Here is a 26,288-nt window from a genome sequence, read left to right on the forward strand (position 1 = left end):
AACACAGTGTGTGTACGGCAAACATTGAGAGAGAGGAGAAACTTAGAAACACAAGAACACGATGATGATGCACTGAAATCATGCTATAAGAAGAAAAACTGATACAACGTAGCTAAAGCTCAGAAGATGAGTGCACTGTCTTGTTTTAATCAGGTGGCAAGACCTGTGGGAAATGTGTACAATGAAGGGAGCAAAATACAGTCCTTTGGGGAGTGAGCTATCGAAGTAATCATTGAAAGGTGAAGAACAACTGTTGAGGGATCGAACCGCAGTTTGCTGATGCCATCGAAGATGAGAAGGATGATCACCAATTGTTGAGGGAGTGAACTTCAGTCCTCAGATGCCGGGGAGATGGCTTGGGCAGCAAACACAAATCCCAGAGCGTACGGAGCTCTCAAACATCGGGAGAGCAGCCCAGATGTTGACCCTTGGTGCCGGATGATGATGCTAGATGTGGAGGATGTCTCCAGGCACCAAAACACAAATACCAAGGGCTCAACGAGCTGATGGTAGGGGTGAGAAAGTTGATGCCAAACGAAGCGGAAGGATCCAGGCTGAAAATGCAAATGTGGACAACACTGAAGTTGACGCTAATAGCTTGTAGGAGTGACACCAGGTGGAGAATCCCAAGATATAGGCAATGTGATGGCCGCTAGGTGGAAGAAGATGTCACTAGCTGTCAGATGATGATGCCAGCAGAGATGGGGCCTCCAAATGGTAGCTTGAAGGATGAAGGGAATAGAGGGTGTGAAGGAGAAGAGAAAGGGTGGCCACAAACTGCGATGTCCTCTAGTAGGGGTATGGGCAACAATGGTGTGGAGAGGGAAGAGTGTTGGAGTGACGGAAGAAGACTGGTGAAGAATGATTGAAGGAGCAAGATCTTCAAAGACCACTTATATCTCAAACCTTGGAGGTTCAACCATGACTTGGTGATGAGGCCTTAATCTTCCTTTCAATATGGAGTTACAAAGGTAGTGGCTTCTCTCCCGAGGTGGAATCAGGTTATACAGTTCATCTTGTCTACTATTCCTTCCTGTAGGTTACCTTCATGTGGAAAACTTGGATCTCCAAGATCCTCTTCATCTCCTTTGTATCTCTGTTCGCTCCTCTTTCTTCATTCCTTTTTGGGCCTAAGAGGGAATGTTGAGAAACCACTTCTTCAATTTACACACTTCATTTAGGGTTTCACACTAGTGTCCTCATTCTGGTCATTTTATCAATGGATGCCCACTGAATTGTGTACCACCCTAGACAGCTTATGCCTACCTATAAATAGGCCGTCACTTCATTCATATGATTAGTAGGTATCCCCTTCTAAGGGTGGAGATGTAGGGCCCCCCTCTGAAGCCGAAGTAGGAGTCCCCTCTGAGGGCAAAGAGAGTACATTTCTCTTTGTGAGAGATAGCGAATCTAAAAGCTCAAGGATCACGAACTCCAAATCATCTGATGACAAAGAAAGTGCTGTCAGTTGTGCTGAAGAAGGTATTCGGGGTGTCGAAGATGTTGAAGAACTCCTAGCGGTGGCCTCTCGAACCTAAGTAGTCAAGGGTGGGTAAGGGTGAGGTTTCATGTTGAGCCAAGGGCGACAATTGCTCTCTCTTAGTGGAGCGGATTGCAGAGCCAAAGTAATGGAAGGTGTTGAATGGCCATTGTCTCTCGAAGGAGTGGATTGCCGAGGGGCAGTATCCAACAATCACAGTCTCTTGAGGGAGCAGACTGTAGAATTGTGGGTTGTCAAGGTGGCATTCTTGAAACATCCATAGCAAATTACGATGGTCGCGAGGAGGCTGTGTCAACCTGTAAAAGGAAGGGTGGGAGGGAGAGGAAGAGAAGGTATCCCTTTCTCTTGGTAGTGCAGCGGGAGAGGGAAATCAGTAGATGATGCCGAATTTGCAACGTGTCTTTGCCTTCTTTGATGTAGAGGATCTTTGTGGCTCATCGAGCTTCTCTGGCTTTGATACCATTTAAAAAAAATGACTAAGAGGCTAGAGAGGGTTTGCGGGGAGAAACACAGTGTATACGGCAAATAGTAAGAGCAAAGATAAACTCAAAAACATTAGAAGAATATAGTGATGATGCATTGAATCATGTTATGAGAAGAAAAGCTAATACAATGGAGCTAAAGCTTAGAAGATGACTAGACTATCTTGCCTAATTTTGAATTAGGTGGCAGTACGCGTGGGGAATTTGCATAGTGAAGGGAGTGAAACACAATCCTCTGGGCAATGGGCTATCGAAGTAATCATTGGAAGATGAAGGACAACTGTTGAGGAAGCGAACCACAATCCTCAGATGCCATTGGAGATGAGGAAGATGATCACCATTTGTTGAGAGAGAGCAATAGAAATGCTAGAGTGTGTTGAAGTAGATGGTTTGCTTGATGAGCTCAAGGAGGCTAGGTTCTTTACCAAAATGGACTTAAGATTAAGAAACATAGGAAGAGCAGCCCAAATGTTGACACCCATTGCTGGATGATAATGCCAAATGTGGAGGATGTCCTTAGGCAGCAAAACACAAATAGAAGGGGCCCAAGGAGTTGATTCCAAGGGTGAGAAAGCTGTCGCTAGGTAGAGCAGAAGGATCTTGGCTGAAAATGCAGATGTGGACAGCACTAGAGATGATGCCAACAACTTGTAGGAGTTACATCAAGTGGAGAATCCCAAAATGCAGGCATTGTGATGGCTGCCATGTGGGAGAGGTTGTCGCCAGCTGTTAGATGATGATGCTAGCAGAGATGGGACATCCAAACGCAGCCCGAAGCATGAAGGGAATAGGGTGCTTGAAGGAGAAGAGGAAAGGTGGCCATGAGCTGCGATGCCCTCCAATAGGGGTATGGGCAGCAATGGTATAGAGAGAGAAGAGTGAGTGACAAAAGAAGGGGCGTAAAGAATGATTGAAGGAGTGGTGAATGAATGATGTGATGGCCTATTTACAAGCATAAGCTGTCTAGGGTGCTGTACCGATGACGAAATGACCAAAATGAGGACACTAACCCTTTTTGGGGCTGTCAGTGCGAAACCCTAAATGAAGTGTGTAAATTGAAGAAGTAGTGTCTCAACAGTGAGGAGGGCAGGTTGCTAGTGCGGCATAAATAGCCCAAATAAACGGCCATAAACTAATGTAGTTGGCTAGCAAAAATGGGCTGACCTGATCAGCAATCAGCCGATAGCATCATAAATGTATTAAATAATTAGCGGTGACCAGCCTGCTTGCCATGTGGCATAGTCACTTGCCCGAAAAGGTGTCTGTACACTAAGATTGCTGGAAATGCCCATAAATTGATAGGAAAAATGCGTAATGCCCTCTGAGAGTACCTTTGAGAGAACTGATTGCACCAATAGTAGTGTGAGAAATACTAGTCTAGGGGATGACTAACCTTTAACAAAAGCATGCTTGGTCGATGAGAAAGATGAACCATGAGGTATCAGATAAGATGGGCAAGAAGGATAAGGTGGGTAGGAGGGAGGGGAATAATAGGCAAAAATAGGTATCCATATGGTGCGGACGGTGGAGGCATTGGAACATGAATGTTTCCATAAGGTGCCGATGGAGGTGGAGGCACTAGAGTTTGGAAGAGGATTTGCCTTATCCTACACCATCATGTGAAAGTTATTTTCATAGTTGAAGGATCCTATCGATTTTGGACAATCCCTTTCTATATGGCATAACATAAAAGGTGCTATAAAAGACATGTAACCAACCAAACTGTGTGAAATGGGTAAATTGATATGGTTAGGGCATTTTCTGGAACTTTGAGAAAAATCAACACGGAAGCCCCGTCTAAATGTTAGTTGGGACACAACAGAATGACTAGTAGGTCCACTAAATAAAGCCATGGAGGCAAAGTGTGGTACTAGCTAGTTGATACTTGGGTAAGCAAGGGGAGGAACCTCCATGTTGGGTGTAACCCAAAGGTTCATAGGATGGAGGCTGAGCTTCCCTCGAAGGTGCACGAGCACCACCTAGAACTAAAGGTATAGAGCTCTTAAAGGCTTTGTCTATGTTTGAAGGACCTCGGATGTGGTGCATGCTATGAATGCCCTATGGTTTTTGATATGCAAAGGTGAATGGTGTAAACAGTAATAGTGATGCAGTGGAAGAAGTGGGTGGGATGGGTGGATTTTGAAATTGTTGTGGAAATGATGATGAAGATGCATTAAATTGATTTTGATTAAGTAATGGAAATTGAAAAGAAGGTGAAGATGAAGAATGCAATGAAGACGAAACACCAAATTGGTTTCAACTTTGAGAAGCATAATGTGAAGAAGGAAAGGAAGAATAAGAGATACCATATTTTTTCTTAATCACCGCTTCTTGTATTAACATACATAGAGGATCTTCAATGGGAGATTTACCGCAATTAGCATATGGCACTCTAGCTCAACTTGATCTTTACCAACATGATGCAAAGACAGTGAAGAAAAAGAATTAGGCGAAGGGATAAAAGTACAAACTTGTAATACTTGCACCGAAGTAGAAGAGATAGGCTGAAAATAGGGAACATATTCCGGATCTCTCTCTCCAAGAAGGGGCCCATTTTTAATGGAGGTCTTGATAGCCCTGCAACATCATTAAACTTGTGCACTACATTTGACAAGAAAAAATCAAGCATGCCTTCTTTATGCATCTTTTGTTTAAAGGCTTTTTGATGTAGCTGTTCGGTCTTCTTGGCTTTGTTAGCCAAGATCTGTTGCAGTTTCTCATCTTTGATGGAATAGTGAGGTGTGTCTCCAATGTAGTCAAAAGGACATTTGGCCATGTTGGAACCTTGTGGAGTTGGCAATGGATGCCACTCTTGCTTAGTTCTTGGCATAGACTCCTTTGGGGACTGGGTAGGTGTTGAAGTGTTCGAAGTCATGTGTCATACTGTAGTTTCTAGCTTTTGAGAAGAGCTTTCGGATTAAGGTCTAGGCTTCTTTAGAGAGTACATAGCTTTGATACCATGTAAAGAAATGGCCCAACATAGAAACTCAAATATAGTTGTATGACAAGTTACAAATTGATAATAGCACACAGTTAGAACTATACAATGCTTAATGTAGTAAGCACACTATGTAGTGAATGAATACGGACATCTGAACCCCCATATCTCAAGGAATGGGTTAGAGAGTATGAGCTGGAGAGTGTGTCACACTCTGACAGATTTCGAGCAGCAAGGCAGCCTTTGAAGGTGCTTGGTTGTAGTTAGCAAATGCAATAGTGGATGCTACATCAGTGTTAGATGGGCAGAAGATAGTGAGGAAAGTGCAAATTCAGGCTTGAATGATGATGTGGGAGCCTATGAAGTGTAGAAATTGCAAAATGCAGTTTTTGGGACAGTTTGGAGCTGGGCAATAACAAATCTGGTCGAGACAGCAGCAGCTGAGTGAAAACACAGATAGGAATCAGGTTGCCAAATGTCGACATCAGCAGCTGAGCTGAAAATGCAGGCAGATCAGTACCAAACAAAGCCTTTTAAGTGCAGCAAGTAGTGGACAACAGCTAGGAAAGGTGGCAATAGTATGTCAGCGTGCAGCGGTGCGGAAGCGTAAAACTGAAAGAGAGAGAACGCAGAGAGAGGAGAGAGAAAGAGATAGTGGAAGATGAAGATCTGTTGTATAAGTGTGCTGTATACAAAGCTATGTAGATATGTACACGGGCGCAGTGCACGGGACTGCGTGTCTCCACCTCGACGATGCAACCTGCTGTCCACCTCGAAGTCCGTTGCAGTCTGCACGATTTCTTGCCTGAAATCTGTGAACAGAGATAGAATCTGCAGGAATCTCCAGCCTGAATCTGCGATCAGAAGTGTGAGAAGACTGCTAGAATATCGGCTATAAATAGCCACAAAACAGGCGCCAGAAAAGACAGGTTGGCTGACTGGTGCAGTACCAGGTCGGACTGCCACGTGGCAGTCCGACTGACCAGACCAGGATCTGATCGCTAACACCTCCTCTCAAAACTTGGGCGGGGCAGAAGCTTGAGGGATCTGGCATATCTCCGAAGTAGAGCCTGGGGAAGCGCCTTTGTAAACAAATTTGCAAGATTGTCCTCCGTCTTGCAGTACTCCACCGCGATGGTCTCATCCAGAAGCTTCTCTCTGATGAAGTGGTATTGGATCTCTATGTGCTTCGTTCGGGCATGGAAAACAGGATTCCGTGCCAAGGCAATGCAACTCTCATTGTCGCATTGCAGTAAAGTAGGACGAGTCTGGGGGCAGCCAAGCTCCTCCAACAATCTCCGAAGCCACACAGCATCACATGTGGTGGAAGACGCGGCCCGATATTCCGCCTCAGTAGACAAAAGGGCTACCGTGGGCTGCTTCTTGCTACTCCATGAGATAACACCGGCACCCAAGGTAAAACAGTAACTTGTAGTAGACCGCCCGTGGTCCACATCACCAGCCCAATCCGAGTCGCTCCAACTTGTAAGTACAAGATCTGAACCACCTGTGCCTGCTGGATAATGAATCCCTAAATCAGATGTCCCCCTCAAATACCGAAGTATCCTTTGGGCAGCCTGCCAATGCACCGTCTGAGGTTCACTCATGAACCCTGCCAAGAGCCCAACAGCAAAACAAAGATCAACATGAGTGTTGAGGAGCCAAATCAATGATCCAATCAACTGACGGTAGCGGGAAGCATCCGCCATGGGAGAAGCTGAATGTGAAGTGGCCTTCCAGTTCGGATCCATAGGAGTAGAAATGGTCTGATAATCCTCCATTGCAAAAGAAACCAAGAGCTCCTATACATGTCTTTGCTAAGAGATGAAAATCCCCCTCTGAGACTGATAAATCTCATGGCCCAAGAAGAAATGGAGTAGACCCAAATCTGTCATCTCGAACGTCTGATGTAAAGTTGCCTTCGTCTCTTTGACCTTCTGTGCATGATCACCCGTGACAATCATCAATATACAACACAAAAAGCACACAATCAGCCTCGGAAGTGTGTATATAAAGCTGTGGATCGGCCTTGGAACGCCGATATCCTAACTGTGACTGAAGGAATGAATCAATCTTCTCGTTCCGTGCACATGGAGCCTGCTTGAGGCCATACAAGGCCTTCTTCAACCTGTAGATGTGCCCATCTGAAGATCCAAAGCTAGGAGACTGCTCGACATAGATCTTCTCCTTCAAATCACCATTGAGGAAGGCCGACTTCACATCCAACTGGTAGACAGGCCATCTCCTATGGCTAGCCAAGGCAAGAACAACTCGAATAGTCGCCATATGAGCAGTGGGGGCAAAAGTATCATGACAATTAATCCCTGAGCGTTGTGCAAAACCTTTAGCAACAAGGCGAGCCTTGTGCTTGTCCAAAGAATCATCGCTAAGGTACTTGGTCTTGAAGACCCATTTGACGCCAATCACCTTCTTATTCAGGGGGCGAGGTACGAGTGACCAAGTGCCATTTCTCTCAATAGCCTCCAACTCGGCTTCCATAGCTTTGTTCCATGGTGCGGACTGTAAAGCCTCCTTCACGGAGGTGGGCTCTCGATCCTGCATAACACGGGTCATCAAACAATAGTTAGAGCAAACAAGCTCCGTAGAATGTGCCTGGTGCCTTCGTGACCGCCACGGACCATCCTGCGGTCCCCACTCCTCAGGAACCTCCTCGATCCCTGAATCACGGAGTGTGTCACGGGCCCAATGAGGAGGAGGTCGGACCTCTCCTTGTCTCTCTCCATCAGCTGAAGAATTGGGGATATACACCGGTGGTAATTTCTCGGGGGTGACCGGTGGAACAGTAGACTCTATATCGGAAATAGAATCAGAATCAAAAGGCGCAGGCTCCAAAGGAAGTGTCTTGGGAGCTCAACTCTCCCTTGGATCTCCAAGTAGGGGATGCTCCTCACCCCGCTGGTATGGCCGGAACCTCCACGAACTGCACAGCTCGACTGATGTACACATCCCCCTTGACGGGATCATACAAACAATAGCCTTGGGACTGAGAGCTGTAGCCAACAAACACCTGTTTTCGGAAAGCTGCTTCAAATTTATCACGATGAGCCTTGGGAATGTGAACATAGGCATCACACCCAAAAACCCTAAAATAAAAAACATTGGGCTTAGTCCCAAAGTATGCCTCAAAAGGTGTCATCCCATCAATGGCCGAAGTGGGGAATTGGTTAAGGATGTGGACTGCAGTAGCCACAACCTCGGCCCACAGAAACTGAGGTGTCTATCGGTGCTCCATCATGGTGCGTGCCATCTCGATCACACTTCGGTTCTTCGGTTCAAGAATGCCATTTTCTTGAGGAGTGTTGGTATTAGCAAACTCTTGGTGAATACCTTTATCTGCACAGAAACGAGTAAACTCATTAGAAACAAATTCACTACCCTTGTCGGATCCCAAGGTCTTCAATCGCCGGCCTGATCGGTTCTCCTCAAAGAGAAGCCAATCCTTGAAGTGGGAGAAGGCCTCTGACTTCAACGCCAAGAAATAGGCCCATGTCATCTTGCTGTAGTCATCTACGATCAACATGAAGTACGAGCTTCCTCTCAAGGACTCGTTCCTCATAGGGCCACAGAGATCCGTAGATACAAGCTCCATCAGGGAAGTAGACCGCTGCGAAGCTTTGTTGGGAATCGCATCCCTATGCTGTTTCCCACGAATGCAGGAGACGCATGGCTGTTGGCTCACCACTATGTCCGGCAACCCTCGAACAAGCTGTCCACGTGACGCCCTCCGAAGATAATCATAGTTGAGGTGACCAAACCAAGCATGCCATAGCTCTGACTGTGTCTGAGAGGTAAAAAGAAGAGTAGGGAGGGCGGTAGAAGACATCAATTTGTAGATGCCGTTCTCCTCATATCCTGATGAGAGAACCTTCCTTGACCCACGATCAAGGACTCACACCGAAACACTGTCAAACTCCACCAAAAGTCCAAGGGAACAAATCTTATGAACCGAAAGTAGATGATACGCTAAACCTGGCACATGCAAGACCTCTGAGGTATGGGTACCACCACGTCTATCTGGAATAAGCTGCATCTCACCCTGTCCTGCAATAGACATCGAAGAGCTATCTCCAATGAGAATCTGCCCACGCGAAGGTCGCAACTGGGCAACACCAACTGATGGAGTCATGTGCTGGGAGGCACCACTGTCAATGATTCACTCTCGAGCCTGGGGAGCTGTCATCGCAGCATCAGAAGCATTCGGTGTAGAGTCCTCAATGACAGCTAGATGAAGAAACGCAGCTGATGAGGGTGCAGCCACCGCTCCAGAATCCTTCGTGTCCTTCGTGTTGGTGTCCTTTTTGTCTTTGTCAGGGCAATCCTTCTTCCAATGGCCAGTCTTTCCACAAATATGGCATGTGGATTCTTTGTCCTTGTCCTTCTTTGACTTGTTGTCCTTCTTCTTCTTCTTTTGGTCCTTCCCCTTCTTCTAAGAGGCTTGTCCTGTCAAGGCTTCCGACTTGGAAGCATGCTGTCCCTTCAGTTGTTCCTCTTGGTCCAAGACCATAGGAACCAACTCTTCCCACCGAAGAGTAGACTCACGCCCCGAAGCAATAAGGGCAGAGTAGAAAGCACTGAATCGTGGCGGCAACTGGGACAAAAGTGTGATCGCCATGTCTTTGGAGGAAATCGGCTTCCCCGCATTTTGAACTTGCATCTGAAGCTGTCTAAGCTTGTTGATGTGCTCCCGTAATGAAGAAGACTTGTTCACCGACAAGGTCCGCATCTGCACCTCCAAAGAAACCCGCTTCATAAGGGTCATCCGGTTATACATTTGATCAAGCTCCAGCCATATCTCCCTAGCCACTATCAAGTGCTCGATGTGGGCTATCACGGCTGTAGTACAAGACAGAAAAAGAAAAGAACGAATCCGGGCATTCAGTTTGTCCCAGTGAGACTGTGCCTTGGCCAACTCCGCACGAGCATCGGAAGAGAGTTTGGACTCATCTCTTACCGAGGGCCGTTCGATCTCCTCCTGTACAAGCTCTGCCAAATCATAGGACTCAAGGATGGCCAACATCATCACACGCCAGATGCGGTAATTGTCACCATCGAGTTTTTGATCTGCGGGAAGAGCCGGTAAGACAGGCACCTTCCGGTCCATGATTGTCTGGAACTCCAAGTCAATCTCTGTAGACATCTTCACCTGTAATGCCTTCACAAACGCAAAAGCAGCCCCCTCTGATTGTGAAAACGCAGCCTGCTAGGGCTCTTTCTTCCGCATCCTGAACCTTATTCACCCGCCGGAGGCGATGAAAAAGCAAAACTTGCACTTGAAAGCTGAAAACTCAGCCTTCCTCCTCTTCAAACAGCAGCAAACAGCAGCAAATCCAGCAACTGGACTCCTTTCCCGTGCGCCCACGCCCGCTTCAGCCTTGTTTTGAGGCGCAGCCCTCCCGCTCGCCCTCAAACGCTGGAAACGCAGCCTTGTGTCGCGATGGAAACTCCTCTTCACGTTGGTTCTACACTCAGTCAGCCGTTCTACACTGCTCTGATACCATGTCAGAGTGCAGCGGTGCGGAAGCGTAAGACTGAAAGAGAGAGAACGCAGAGAGAGGAGAGAGAAAGAGACAGTGGAAGATGAAGATCTGCTGTATAAGTGTGCTGTATACAAAGATATGCAGATATGTACACGGGCGCAGTGCACGGGACTGCGTGTCTCCACCTTGACGATGCAACTTGCTGTTCACCTCGAAGTCCGCTGCAGTCTGCACGATCTCCTGCCTGAAATCTGCGAACAGAGACAGAATCTGCAGGAATCTCCAGCCTGAATCTGCGATCAGAAGTGTGAGAAGACTGCTGGAATATCGCCTATAAATAGCCACAAAACAGGCCCCAGAAAAGACAGGTCGGCTGCATTAAATGCAGCCGACTGGTGCAGTACCAGGTCGGACTGCCATGTGGCAGTCCGACTAGTCAGTCCAACTGACCAGACCAGAATCTGATCGCTAACATAGTATTCACTGGGAGACGGTGAACTCCCTAAGAGCGGAAGTGTTGGCGGTTTCGAAGCTTTTCTCTTGGCAAGGCAAAGAGTAAGAAAGGCCATTCTCTTGGGACTCATCGCTGTTGCTGATGCTCTTATACTTGTCAATGGGGTTGTTATGTCCTTCAGATCAGTTTGATGCTACCTTCGTGTTTCCTGAGGCTATTGCAATCCGTGGAATGCCATCTCCATCTCTTTACGGGCCATGCAGCCTCCTCCCTCTTTGGACTAGGAGGCTGAAACCAGCCTTCCTTTAGTGGATGGGCAGTAATTCCCTGATTACAACTTAATTTCAACACTAAGCATTTATTGCAAAACTGAAAATACAAATGTACAATGGAAATGTGGTTGGCCCCAAAACTAGCACTCCTTTCAGTAATTCTTTAGCTTTATTGAAGTATAAGTTGATTTACAATGGGATTCTCGCAATCCCTTTCACAATCTAAACTCCCCTTCCTATCCAAAGTGACCGGCAAGTCTTCAATTTGATTTGCCCCTTTATTCGTGCAATCAATTGGCTTTCACCCACTTCAAGAAGAGTGGAAACTAGCACTCCTTTCAGTATTTCTTTAGCTTTATTGAAGTATAAGTTGATTTACGATGGGATTCTCTCAATCCCTTTCGCAATCCAAACTCCCATTGTTGTCCAAAGTGACTGGCAAGTCTTCAATTTGATTTACCCCTTAATTCATGCAATCAATTGGCCTTCACCCACTTCAAGATGAGTGGAAATGCCCCAAATTTGATGGTTGGCTAGTTCTCCACCTGAGTTCAGCTGAAAATCACCTTCATCCTTGAATAATTTAGGTCTTGGAGTCTTCAATGTTTGGCATGCTTCTCGAGGCAGTTGGTAAATCCTAATTCCTACTAGAAATTAGGGTTTGCAGCAGAGAAAACTGAAATTCTTGAGCTTCGAAAGGTCCAAATGTTGAGATCTTCGAAGCAAGTGTGAAATGGTTGGGAATGAGAGAGAATGCTGAGGAGAGAGAAAATTCGAAGCTTTGTCATGAGAAATGATTGAAAAATTAGTCAAATGCAGTTGTTGGTTGTCCCAACAGCAATAAATGTTGTCGCCTGCATGTTGAGACCCAAAATCTGCTGATGCCTTCAGCTTGAGGCTGTCACCTAGCTGTCTAGGATCTTGTGCAGCTGTTGGCTGCTCCAAATCTGCAAATGGCTATTGGTAATTGCTGAAACTCAGCTCATGATGACTGCTTCAGCTCTTCATGATGTGTTTGCGGCAAGAATGGATGATTCTCTCTCTCTCTCTAAGCCTTTGTTTTTTCTCTCCTAGCCTTCCCTACGTTTTTCCTAGCCTACCTTTGGGAAATTTAACAAGTAGCTGCCTTTTTAAATGAATTTTCAGAATTATCCACATTATTATATTAATTTTCAGTCTTAAATTATTGAAAATTAATATAATAATAATTTTGGTGCCCAAAAAAATAATTTGACTAGCCACTAATAATTGGCCAATACACGTCATCTCCCAAGTGTCCTTCTGCCAAATTTGACCATGAGATCAGCATTAAGTACCATTAAATACCACATCTCTAGTGTCACCAATTGACACTTACGACAAAATAAATGACTTAGAATAAATATGGCACTGGATACCACCTACTATTTGCGTGATATAACTAATTACAATTTTCCTTTAACATCCGTTGATTCCCTCGGGTCTTGGGCTCATTAATTTGCACTAGTCTCAATTGTACTTCACATGTGTAACATTGACTTAAAACATGTGATTAAAAATTAATCCACATTTTAAGTGAGGCTTGCAAAAATACATGTTCTCATGATAGAGGCCCCTTGGCAGGATTGGATGATTAATGTTTTATTGCTTTTGGGTCATGCTTCAACCAATCAGATATATCATTTGCTTATTTATGATAAGGATTGGCTTATCCAGAAAGGCAATACCACCTAGGGTCTCCACAAAGGCCAAGCATGGTCGAAATCAATGGTAATGATAGGTTGGCTTAACAAAATGCCTTTCTAATCCAAGGTCTTCATTTGGAAAATGTTAATTAGTGCGCTTTCTCTTGCCTTTGTGCTCTCCAAGCAAAGGATTTTCAATGGTTGTTGGTTCTTTTGTCAGATGTTGGTAGAAACCCTTCGCCATTGGTTCGTTACTTGCGTGGCAGTCATTTGATTTTGAGTGGTTGGGCTAAGTGCTCTTTCCTTTCTTACGCTTTAGGGGTTGTTGGCATATATGGACCATGAGGAATGCATTTATCTTTGATGCTTCATTAGGCGTGTAGAGTCATATAGCCCATTTGAAAGGACTTCTTGATTGTCAACTTGACTTGATTGAGTTAATAGATATTCTCCCTACACAGGATTTACTTACTTGGCATGTTGCAGTTTCTTCTCCCCCCTCTCTAGTCACTCTGCTTCTTTTGTACCTTGATAGTGATGTCTCAGATTTTATGTATGATGACCTAGAGCCATCTTGTATCTTGTAGCCAAATAATCTTGTACTTTTTTCGTAATTAATACAATTACCTTTTATGAAAAAAAAAAGTTGTAGTCACTTGATGAAAAGCAGTGATTTTAGGATAGAGAACAATTGCCTATAGTAAGGAGAGGCTGGATAGTAGGCGCCAATAGGTGGACATCAGTCTGTGACAACTCCTGTTGAGATATCTTTCACATATGGGGTGTGGACATTGAAGCTTTGGCACCTGCAAGTTGCAAAAAATAGATTATGTTGAATGGAGGGCAACTTGTCTATCTACAGAAAGTTTGGGGCCTTCCAAATTCAGGGTTTGCATGTCGTGAGGACGTGTATTTTTAGTGTTGAGCTTTGATATTATTAAGTTGTGCACATGTGAGGTACACATGTGAAATGCAAGTCCATTAAGTGACAGTGAGACCTTAGTAACCTTGGTGATTAGGGGGTGACATTGGCAAAAGTTGTAGTAAGTTATGCTTGACAAGTACTAGGTGGTATTCAGTGTCAGAATTCGGCAGAGAACATTTAATTAGCCATTAGTGTCAGTGGTGATGAGAGAGAGAGAAGGGGCTACCATTGTTGCTGCAATAGTTTATAGGTCATTTCAACCCAACAGGAAACCCTCCAGGAGTTGGTGACTTGCCCAGAAGAGAGTACAATAGTAGGTGACAGCAGTCTAAACTGTTTTAGCCAAGCAACATTAGATTTGGGGTGCTCCATTAGTGGAGATAGCTTTCATGGCTGTCCAGACAGGGCAATGATCAAATTTTTCCATTTTCTCATGATGGAAGCCTGAATTTTATCTCTTTAGTGTTCTCTCTTATCCTCTAGCCGATTCTCATTCTTCCTCAGCAATATCCAGTAAAATCAGCCATTGGAGGTGGAGATGTTGACTGATTTGTTGTTAGAATTTGCCAATTCTGTGGGCAGTGCCCAATGTTTTAGTCTTAAGTTATTTTTCAATTCTTAGTGTGAACACAACTCAAGTTATAAGTTGTCACCACTCTTAGAGTTAGAGTTAGAGTCAGTTAACTCTAGTTGAGTTAGAGCTAGGTCTATCTTAGACCTATCTTGTACCTTTCATTCTCATTCTTTTAGTTCAACAAGTACACTCTACTGTTTTGCTTCAGCACACTCTCATTGTCTCTCTCTTTTTTCCTTCATAGCTGGTTGTCATTTTCCAACATTTGGGTTAGAGCAAGGTTCTACGTGTGGATTCAATTCAGCCACTGTCAGCTTGTGCTGCCTTGCCTAAGGTCTTGTTGCTGTCAGCTAGCCCGAGGAAGAGAAGGATGAGCTATTGCTGTTTTCAGCCTGTGCGCAGCCCTACACATAGTCCTACACGCATTGCCATATGCAGCCTGCATGCAGCCTGAGGAGCTATTGTTTTGGAAGAGGAGTTGTTGTTTCCAGCATTGCCTCTTATTTTATTACCTCCCCTCACTGTATTCTCAGACCTACTTGCGATTTTCTGCAAACCCTAAAAAGTGCAGAAGCCCTAATTTGCAAATTTGGGGTTTTTTCAAAAATTTTACAAATTTTCATCCATTTTGGCCATCTTTTTCTAAATCTTTATCTTATACTGCCCAAAATTTGGGACTTTTGTCAATTTTTGCTCCTAGAGTTCAAATTGACAACCAATTCAAAGAAAATTCACAATTTCTTTGACATTCTTGCCAAAAATTTTGGAGCTTTTGTCCGATTTGCTATCCTTATGCAAATCTTTACTAGAAATGTTGACATTGCACAATTTCATTAACATTTGCGCAAGATATTTGAGGCTTTAGTCCTAGAGGCTTTGGCATGGATCACAAGGTAGATTCTAACTGTTGTTCGCTGTTGTCACGACCCCGAGGTGACATTACTACATAAATTCAATCTGTAAGGTACAAAATTCTTCAATTTCTTTGAAATTTCAAGAAGAAATTTGGGGCTTTTTCTTGACACAGTTTTCAAGGCAAAAAACAAGTGGTACAATAGCACTTAATTGTTGTTTTAGTTAGATTGACAAAAAAAAGGAAAAAGTTTGTAAATTTTGGTAAGAATTGGCATTAAGTTGCTGTAATTTGTACTTTTGAGGGCTTGGATTACGAGGCTGATGTGGTACAATAGTGCATTGCTGTTATTTCTTGGTTGAGTATTGATTTAAGTCAAATTGGGTACACTTTGGCATTTGTGTGACAATTTGCTACTTGTTGCATAATCTCGAGGGAATTTTTGGTACTTTGAGGAGTACAATCTATACTCAGCAGAGAAGTGTTTGGTTACAGATTTTTGTCCATTACTAATAGTATGGCACGTCAGGGGCCTAATGATTAGAGCAAATCTTTGGTGTCCTCACTCAAGAGAACAAACTTGATGGATCAAACTACTTGTTGTGGAGTTTTATGATCTGCAACCTTTTTGTAGCGAAGGACTTGTGGGACTAAATTACAGATGATTTGCAGTGACTAGAAGGTCTTGCAACTCAAACATCTCAGCGTAACGCTACGGGATAGGTTGTTGGTGTTGTTGCCCCTTCTTTCCCTCCTACTGAGGATCAAAGGAGATGGGACTTAAAAGATGTATATGCACTTTCTTTGATTGTCTAGTTAATGAAAGAATTGATCATTTCACACATTCGATCTTCTAAGACCTCAAAATCAGTATGGGATATACTTAAATGTACTTATCTTTGTAGAGAGTTGGCTAATATGAATACGAATGAGGATGATAGCATGACAGATTATTTTACTCACATACAGGATTTGTGCGAGCAACTGCCGAATGTGGATGAAATCATTCAAGATGTTGAATTGGTAAACATCACATTGAACTCTCTTCCAGAGTCATATCTTGGTTTCCACACCTCTTTGATGTTGTCTTTGAGGGGGAGGCAATAGCCCCTTACATTTGTGGAGTTGGAGGGCCTCTTGTTGCAAAAGGAACAGACTCAGAAGAATGTTGCATTGCATTTAGGAGATGTGGATATGCTTTTTAAGTTGAAAGGCAAAGGAAAAGTCAAGCAAAATGCAAAAAATCAACAAAAGGGTTATACTGGACAGCCATCAAATAAGGCTGTCCAAGATATAGAAAAGTCTAAACAGAAGGTGAAATGTCATTATTGCAAAAAGCCAGTTCACCATATTGATGAATTCCGTAAGAGATCAGCCACAGAGAAGAAAAAGGACTCCGGTTTGGTTGTCCGAGAGATGCCAGCCAGCAAATCTACTAATGGTGATGCTTTAAGCAACTTTGTGGAGGACTATGCATTTTGGACTTGCAGTTATGATTCTTCAATGGTTGATTCAGCATTTAATGCTTTGCTAAAATGCAACGAACGTGGCATTTTGACAGTGGAGCTTCAAAGCACATTACTTCTAGGAAGTGTTTGTTTATCTCTTTGCATTTAGTCCTTGCTAGGAAGCATGTTACATGTGCGAACAACAGTAGTTATGATGTTTGTGGCATTGGGATAGTTACTATTACTGTTGCAGATGGTTCTGACTTTATGCTTCTAGATGTCTTTTTGTATATGGCATTACAAAGAACTTGTTGTCTATCTCTGCTTTTAACAAGCATGGCTTTCAGGTCATCTTTGAGAACGATAAATGCATTGTCAGAGACAGGGAGATGGATTATGCACCTAGGTTGTTTTGGACATTGTATAAGGGTTTGTTTTTGTTGGATACCTATGATGCACAGTCTCATGATGCTCTAGTAGTCACTACTCTATCGCGTGTGATGAAGAATGTAGAGCTATGACATGCCCGCTATGGACATATGAGTTTGGGAGTTTGATGACCCTTCAGAGGTGTCATATGGTAGATGCATTGTCTCCAATGGAGACTCCACCTCCTCATGCATGCGAGGATGTATTTTGGGCAAAGATGCACAGATTTGCCTTAAAAAAGAATGGTGCAGTGCGTATTATTTTGAAAATCGTAGCTTATTCACTCTGATGTTTGTGGTCCTGTGAGGATACGTGCACTTGGAGGTCATCTTAACTTTGTTATCATTATTGATGACTACTCTCTGTATACATGGGTGTATGGGCTAAAAGAAAAATCTGATATGTTTATGCGTTTTAAACATCTTGTTTTAAAGCTTGAGGTTGAAATTGGCTTGAAGGTATAGACACTTCACACGGATAGAGGGGATGAATACTTGTCTCGTGCTTTTGAGACATATTTGCTTGATCATGGCATTACCCATCAAGCCATTGTTAGAATGACTCCTCAGCAGAATGGTGTTGCTAAAAGAAAGAATCACACTCTCATGGAGATGACTCATTTTATGCTCCAAGCAGGGGGCTGCCTCATAAATTTTGGTTAGAAGGGCTTTAGTGTGCAAATCATGTGTTGAATTGTGCACCCACTAAGGCACTAAAGACAATCATCCCGTTTGAAGCTTGCCATGGCAAGAAACCCAAGGTTGACTACTTTCCGGTGTTGGTTGAATAGCCTATGTACATGTTCCAAAAGAGCTTCGTGGAAAGCTTGATGAAAAGGCTGTAAAATGCATATTTACTAGCTACAGTTCGGAAAGCAAGGGCTATCACTTGTATGACTCACACACAAAGAAAGTTTTTGTTAGTAGGGATGTCATATTTGCTGAAAGTGCTACATTTTTACATGATCACTTTCAAATGCCAGCCACCCATGACATTAATGATGTCTTTGAGAGTCTCTTGCCACTTTCTTTGGAGTCCGTGCTTGTTGTAAATGGCCAGACAAACATAATACAACAAGATGTTGCTGCACCATATGCGTCTAAATAGTAGGGTATTGATGATGGTTTGCCACATGCAATGGAAGAAGCAGTATAACATGGAAGAGCTGCTGCAAATGTAGCAAAAATAGTATTGAGATTGCTGTTACAAACTCTCCAGGAGAGTAAAATGGATGCTCCTTTAGCTCAATGCACTAGAATGGCTGCTAGACATGTAGTGCGTGATGCAAGGGGAGCCCATTTGGCTGATTTTATGGAAATAGATGATTTTGATGAGCATGTATTTATTTATGAGCTCACTGTCGGATGCTGATGAGCCTACTTCCTTGGATGAAGCTCAGCAAGATGTATGTTGGATGTAGGCCATGCAAGATGAGTTAGACTCTATTGCCACTAGCTCTACATGGAATTTTGTGGATTATCCACTTGGCAAGAAGGCCATTGGCACAAAATGGGGTTTTTAAACTCAAACTCAAACGCAAGCCTAATGGTATCATTGACAGGTACAAAGCATGGTTGGTAGCAAAAGCCTATGCACAAAAGAAGGGCATAGATTATGAAGAGACTTTTGCGCCTACATCCCATATGAGTACAGTGAGATGTGTAATTGCTATGGCTGAAAATTATGGTTGGAAGGTACTTTAGTTGGACATTAAGACAACATTCTTAAATGGGGATTTGCATGAGGATGTTTATATGGCAAAACCTCTTGGGTTTGTAGTTAAGGGGAAAGAGCACATGGTATGATGGCTAAACAAAGTTCTTTATGGTCTCAAACTGGTTCCTCATGCATGGTGCTCTAAAATTGATGCATATTTAGCCCGCAAAGGGTTTAAAAATAGTCCAATTGCTCCTACTCTATACATGAAGAATGAAGGGGGAGACTTGTTGATTATCATTCTTTATGTAGATGACATGTTGCCTACTGGATTTTCAAAAGCAAAAATTGCAAATTTCAAGGCTGAATTAAAACATGCATTTGTTATGTTAGATATGGGATGTCTACACTATTATTTGGGGATTTAGTTTATCCAAAATCAGCATGGTATCATCATGTCACAGTCACAGTATGTGGATAAGTTGTTACATAGGTTTAATATACAATATTGCAAACCTATGTGTACTCTTATGGAGCTAGGCTGTCTATGCATGATGGTGAAGAGATGTTTGATGTTGCAATTTACAGCCAGGTTGTTGGCTGTCTTATATATCTTTGCAACACATGCCCTGATATTTAGTTTATAGTATCTCAGGTTAGTAGGTATATACATAGCCCATGGACTATACATTGGCAAGCTATTAAGTGGATCTTCAGATACTTGCAAGGTACTCAGTCACATGTATTATTATTTCCTAGGGGGGAGACTTGCAATTATAGGCTTACAATGATTCGGATTGGGTTGGTGATATAGACACTAGGCAGTCTACTAGTGGACATGGTTTCTTTTTGGGCTGTTCATGCATTTCATGGCTAAGCAAGAAACAACCTACAATGGCTATCTCGTCCTGTGAGGCTGACTATAGGGTAGCCTTCATGGCAACCGTGGATGTGTATGGTTGCGCAGATTGTTGGCTGATCTACATTTACCATTGGAGGGTCCTATACCCATTCTGTTTGATCATTCCTATACTTTACCACATTGGCATTGCATAGGGGTGTTAGAATTTGCCAATTCTATGGGTAGTGCCCAATGTTTTAGTTTTTATTTCTTTTTCAGTTCTTATTGTGAACACAACTAAAGTTATAGGTTGTGTCATCACTCTTAGAGTTAAGAGTTAGAGTCGGTTAACTCTAGTTGAGTTAGAGCTAGGTGTATCTTAGACCTATCTTGTATCTATGATTCTCATTCTTTCAGTTCAGCAAGTACACTCTACTCTTTTACTTCAGCACACTCTCATTGTCTCTTTTTTCTCTCCTCCATAGCTAGCTGCCATTTTCCAACAGTTTTAGAGAGGCCTATTATTAGGGGAGCCTTTTTTGGCCAGTCTGAGGCCTTAATTTTTTGGAGTGATGGTTTTAACTCGAATATATCAATAACAAGAATAAGTGCAAATCAAGCAATCACCCGCACGCATGACATTTGTATGTTTGGTTTACAATCACATGCCTTTGTTTAAGTGATGTAGATGGTAGCTGTAGTATACATTTCTGGCCCACTGCTTTGGCCCATGATGACCTGTGGTCTCTTATCAGTAGTGAGCTCTTTTCTTGTCACTTTGATCGAAATGCGTGGCTGATTGCTTATTTTCTAGTAAGCATAGCTATGTGTTAATGTATGCCAAGAGTCATATCTTAAATGTGTGCATTAAATTTTGCACAAACTTTACGGCTGTGCCTATGCAGTTGCATCATAGATTATACTCAATTTTTTAATATGGATATTGGCACATGTGAGACAATTTCATTTTTTGGAAGAACATCCTAGGGTTGCACCAAAATGCAAGCTTTTAGAGTTTTCCGTTAAATGACTTTGAAATGTTATGTTGAGACTTGCAGATAATGACACGTGACTTACTACACGATCTTGCGATGTATAAAAAATCACGTGAGAAAGCTGTTTCATCCGCAGCACGCTCAATTGTTACTGTCTTCAGACAGGTATGAAACTGTTCTTTTGTTATCATAACAGTCTTCATGTAATTGATTGTTAAATTTTGGGTTGGAGTGTTTGTGCAACTTCCTAGCAAGGTTGTTTTGTTTGGCAGGTTTTTCCTTCATTGTTAGAGAAGAAAGATCGTGGAAAAGGTGCAGATCTCTTGGTAAAGCCAAAATCTTTTGGCGAAAACGTGGTGCCAAGCAATGTGCCGGGTATTGAGTTATTGGCGAGCCCTGGTGAAGATTCTGGAGACTTGGAAAGTAGTGATGCACTTTCTAATGACGGTGGTGATGATGCTGATGGAGATATTATAGGTCAAGATGAAATCTCATCAGAAATAGGAGAGGAGGAAGATGGTGAGGAAGATGAGAAAGATGGGGAGGATGAATGTGACGATGAAGGGGAGGGGGAGGATGAAAGTGCTTCTGAAATTGGAAGTTCAGAAGGGGAAGATAGTGTGATTGGGATTGGCGAAGGCATACACAGTAGTGGAGATGATCCTGAAAGTGATGACGATGTACCTCAGGAATCTAGAGAGAAACGACAGTATGATGGTGAAGCTAAGGTGGAGCAAGATCAAGATCATGGGCATAAGGCAAAACGTCAAAAAGTTGATATCCTTGACAATGGCTGCAGCCTGAGGGAGCTTAAAAAATTTGTAGGTGCTCACAGTAGTGATCACGACCAGTCTGCGAAGACCGAAGATGATTGTATTCTGTCAAATGAGGATTTTAGGCGCATTAAGAAACTTCAGGTTATTCTTCCTAGTTCAATCTCATATTATTACTGTGCATCATGCTTAGAGAGAAATCTAGTAATGCTTCTGTCAATGTTCATCATTCTGGTCTGGCTTGACATGCAAGTTGCCTTGGGCATTGCTTTTAATGAACAGGCTAAGAAACTAGCTCGTGCAGTTTTAACTGAGCATGGTATTGGTAAGCAAGGAAAGAAAAAGGAAGAGGCCATACGGATCCCAAGCTCTGATCATATACATGAGCGACGGGTTAATCCTGCTTCTTTAGAGGTATTTGAAGGCATGATCTCCTTACTGTTGAAGGAGTTGTCTAGGCTGAGTTTTTACAAAGTACTAATAGCATTGCCTGAGGTTCAGAATTTATATACTTGTGCTGCAGGCTAATATACATAGGCGACGAGAAAAAGAGGAACGTATAGCTTCTGTCAGGGCAGGCCAGGAGGAGAGGGGAGCTTACCGTTCACGGGCTTCTGTAAAACAGAAGAAGGTATGTTCCGAGTCAGTCAGAAACAATTAGTCTGTGCTGCTCAGATCAGATGCTTCCACTGGTAGTTAATCAGAAGGATTTTGATTTATGAGATAATCACCCTCCAAACTACCCTTTCTTACGGTTTCTCCTTGCTTGTGATGCACAGACTGGAGGTTTGAGCAATCGACAAAAAGAGAAGCGTAAGAGCATGCCACTAGCTGCTAAAAGAGCCACAGCTGCCAAATCTCGGAATCAGAAGGCAAAGAGGAGGTCTTCAAAACAATTTCGTGGGAAGAAGGCCTGGAAGCAGTAGTCAGAGGTGGTTTTTAATGGTGGCAATGACATGCATACTTCTGGATGCTAGGCTCTATAAAATGGAGGACTTGTCTGTAAAGGTCAGTGCAACCCACTCCATGTAATTGCATGCTTAGATGTATTGGAGGCGCTCTTTCTGCAGGAGTGGAAAGTGCCTAATACAGGTTTCATGTCAGAGGTGGTTTTTAATGGTGGCAAAGTCATCTTGAGATGACATGCACACTTCCGGATGCTAGGCTCTAAAAAATGAACTTACCTGTAAAGGTGAGTGCAACCTACTTGATGGAATTGCATGCTTAGATATATTAGAGGTGCTCTTTCTGCAGGAGCAGAAAGTGCCAAATACAGGTGTCATGCACAACCTTGCTAGAAGCTGTAATTTGGAAACAGTTTGCTGTCAAGTTTTGGTGTCAGGCTCAAGGGTACTGTAAGCTGTAATTCGGATACAGCTTGCTGTCAATTTTTTTGTACATCGGGCTTTTTATTTGTAGTACAAGAATAAAATGATTGAGAGTTTATTTGCTGACAATTGTTGAGAGCCAAATTAGTGAGGCAAAGTGGCGAGTGTTCTATCTCAAGAGCTGATAAGGTTTTGTATATTGCATCAAATTAAACTACAATTGATGAGGCAAAGTGGTGAGTCATATGCCAAGAGCTGATAAGGTGGTTTGTTGTATCAAATCAAACCACAAACTCCGCTGCTTGTGTGAGTCTCTGTCAATCAAATCCTTTGAGTTTCGGTCTTAGTTTTTGTGTGTGTGTGTGTGGTGTGGTGTGCTTTATGCAGGGAGTGCATGTGTGCATTCATGTTGCAATGAGGCTTTCCTGGCTTCCATGCTTGTGAGTTGCATGCTTGACCGTGTTTTTCCAGACTGCTTGACACTCCCTTCTTGGTCACTATATGTTCTGCTGTTGAGCCTTTGATTCTGCTCGCCTACCTAAAACTCTTCATGCTTGCTTGAACTGTAGAACTTTCTACAGCAATATTTCTACCTCTTTGAGAGCAATGCCTTGTGCACCATGTGCAATGCATAGAGACTTACTGAGAGAGCCAATATTGCAAACCTGAAAGAAACATAACAGCTTGGTATTTGTGCCATGTGTGTAATGCATAGAGACTTACTGAGAGAGCCAATAACCTGAAATGAATGTAATATACCATACGGGGTACATCTCAAAAAAGGCTGTGTTTAAAAGCTTGGGACAAGGAATTGGCAGGAATAAAGGCAATGTCGAGCTTCATCTTGCTTGGGAAAGGCTTTCATTCATCTCGATCATCTACCACACAGGTGATTTATTAGATGAGGGGTATTTTACTCATCTAATGTATTTGGACCGTCTTAATGGTGACCAAGCCAACATAAAAAATAAGCACAATCATCATCCATTTAAGATAAAGAAAAGCTAGATCAAATACTCCTTCATCCTTAATACGAGTTTTATCTCTAAATTGTGCTTTGATTCACATAGTGTCCACTTTGCACGGATGTGTGAATGAAGATGCTCATACTTCTCATGAAGAATATCATGTGCTGATCAAGAATTAGACTCCAATACCTTGGTGACCTTCTTGATTGAAATATCACCATAACCGTGATTCTCAATGTGGAAATCATCTTTTAATTGTGCTTTGATATATGAACTTGCCGTGAGAGGAAGGAGTTAGCACACTTTTCACAAAGAATATCTTATGGCAAAAGTCAGGCTCCAATGCTATTACAACCTTTGTTGGCTGAGGTGCTACCAATGCTATATAATCACCCATTGGTGGAGATGCACCCATTGGCTCCAAATCGATGTGCCGATTATATTATGAAGGCAAGAAATGGATTTTGATACAATTTGACCGTAACTATTTATCTACTATGTATGTTATTTCATAAAGAGTCCTAGTCTACAAACTTTTTGGGACTTGACCATCATTGCCTTAGAAGGCCAAGTGGTGATGAAGTCCATTTGAAGTAAGGCCCATGGCTCTTTTCCAAAGTTTCTTTCTTTTCAACTTGCAATTCCCTTCATGCATCATCAAGCTAGGTGACAAGTTCTTTACATCTTAACAAAGCTTGAAGGGGTAATTCATCCTTAAATTGTGCTTTGATGCATGCATTTTTTTTTTTCTAAATCCTCACTAATGTGTATTATAGAGAGGGGTGTGTTTGTAGCATGCCTACAATTGAAATGTTACCATTTGGAGAGTCCTATCTCTCCTAAAATACCCCATGGCTAGAGTATGTTTGGATAGACCACCTTGGAAATTGCATGCTAGATTTCTTGGATAGAGGACTATGTAAAACTCTAGTTGTTTTTTGTTCAGTTGCCTAAAAATATTCAGAGTTTTTTAGTGGGTCATGTTTTGGGCTTTCTAGATGATTTGGATCGTAAGGAACTCGTGCATTCGTAAGAGCTTAGCCATGTCTTCTTGTCACTATTGCTCACTATAACAATTCTTATATGATATTGTAGTATTGATATGGGACTTTATTTAAAAGTGGCATTAATGAGCTAATGAAACATTGGTTCACAAAAGAAATGTATTGTGTGTGTATGCATGTGCGTGCACATGGGTTTGCAATGTGGAATAACTTAATATTTGTTCTTAAAAGTGTGAACTAAACGCTTTTTGTAGACAATAATAATTGATGGAGACTAAACAATGATAGATATGCTTGATATATTAAGTGATAGACATAATTGAGTAGCTTTTCAACTCTAAAGTAAGCTTTCGTTTGATAGTGGTGTGCAAATGTTCTTAAAGGCTTGTTGGGAGGATGATTAGTGTAGTTGCAGTTTTCCCCTTTTATGAGAAATAGAGAACATATGTTGTCATGTATGATTGAGGACTTTAGAGCTCTATTTGGTCTCATTGTTTGGTGTGGGTTGAGTGGATGATATGATTAGATTATATAAGTGGCTTGATACTTCCTCGACATGAGTGTCTTAAGGAAGGGTGAACTTGATTAGTTAGGTAGCATTTCGATAGGCTAGAAATTAGGTCACAAGATAGAGGCTTGGACCATCAACTACTACTCTATATGAACCAAGTATGAGTTGATTCCAGTTTCAAACTTATGTCTTTGGCTCAAGGGTGCAATATTTCCATAACTAGTTTGCTTAGGATGATGTTCATTTGAATGCAAGTTAAATCAAGCCACACATGCCACTATGGGGTTGTTCAGGAGACCAATCAATTTCTTTAGAGCTTTAATAGATTGGTTGTCTACTTTGGTTGTCCTTTTATCATTTTTTCAACAATTGGTATTAGAATTGTTGTTCAAATCCCTTGTGTGTTTTTCCAAAGAATAAAAAGTAAATCCATGTTGAAGTATATCCTAACCTCCAACTAGAAACAAATATGTCCAATTGTCCTCTATAGGCTTCTTCCACATACACACAAATGCTATCAAATCTTGAGATTGATACATGAGTAAAAAGGTTAATAGATTGAAAAAGATTGTTTCTGGTCTTAAGTAGACATCTTTAAGCTTGGTATGGGAAGATAAATGCATGCATGCTAGCTTGGGGTGATGAACAAAGGCTCTCTAGTGGTCATCAACTCGTATGTTAACTAGTTACTAGTCACATTTCTTCAAAATGCTATTGCTAGCTACATAAGATCTATATGGTAAGAGTACATGAGAGTAAAAGACGGATTCACAAAAATTCACATTCTTGTATATCTTCATTAATGAGGCGACCTTAAATAGGAATAAGTAGCATCCCTTTTCACACTTTCAAAGGGTAGCCCACAATTTGGTTTCACTTCTATTTCTCTCGAGTTGTCTTTATGTTGATCTCGGCTTTTGGTTTTCACCTCCTCGTTTCTAGCCTTCGATTCCTATTTTGATTTTCAATCCTAGCTTTGGCTTCTTCTTGGGCACTAGCTTGCTTATGCTCGTTGGCCTTGATCTTCAAATCTTTCTTATTCTTAGAATTCATATTTGTCTTTTTTCTCTTCATTTGCAATGTGGCTAGAATTGTCTTCATCTTGATAGTAGGCACCCATTTTATAATTGTCATGTAAACATATTTTATTTGCTTTGCGATTGTGTCTTGGAAG

General features: G+C 42.4%; 1 protein-coding gene across 1 annotated transcript in view; it reads left to right on the forward strand.

Annotated features, from left to right (window-relative positions):
• LOC148029154 (uncharacterized) overlaps positions 1-22,881 on the forward strand; it is a 41,783-nt gene extending 18,902 nt beyond the window's left edge. The window contains exons 14-18 of the mRNA XM_087688537.1: positions 20,594-20,695; positions 20,803-21,447; positions 21,586-21,717; positions 21,827-21,934; positions 22,083-22,881. Coding sequence (XP_087544663.1) covers positions 20,594-20,695; positions 20,803-21,447; positions 21,586-21,717; positions 21,827-21,934; positions 22,083-22,229 — 1,134 coding nt within the window. The 3' untranslated portion in view covers positions 22,230-22,881. The remainder of the gene's footprint in view (positions 1-20,593; positions 20,696-20,802; positions 21,448-21,585; positions 21,718-21,826; positions 21,935-22,082) is intronic.
• The last annotated feature ends 3,407 nt before the right edge of the window (positions 22,882-26,288 follow it).

The sequence above is a fragment of the Lygodium microphyllum genome, chromosome 11 (genome assembly GCF_053477565.2).
Source record: "Lygodium microphyllum isolate KBCC chromosome 11, Lygodium_microphyllum_v1.1.10, whole genome shotgun sequence".
Classification (NCBI taxonomy): Eukaryota; Viridiplantae; Streptophyta; class Polypodiopsida; order Schizaeales; family Lygodiaceae; genus Lygodium; species Lygodium microphyllum.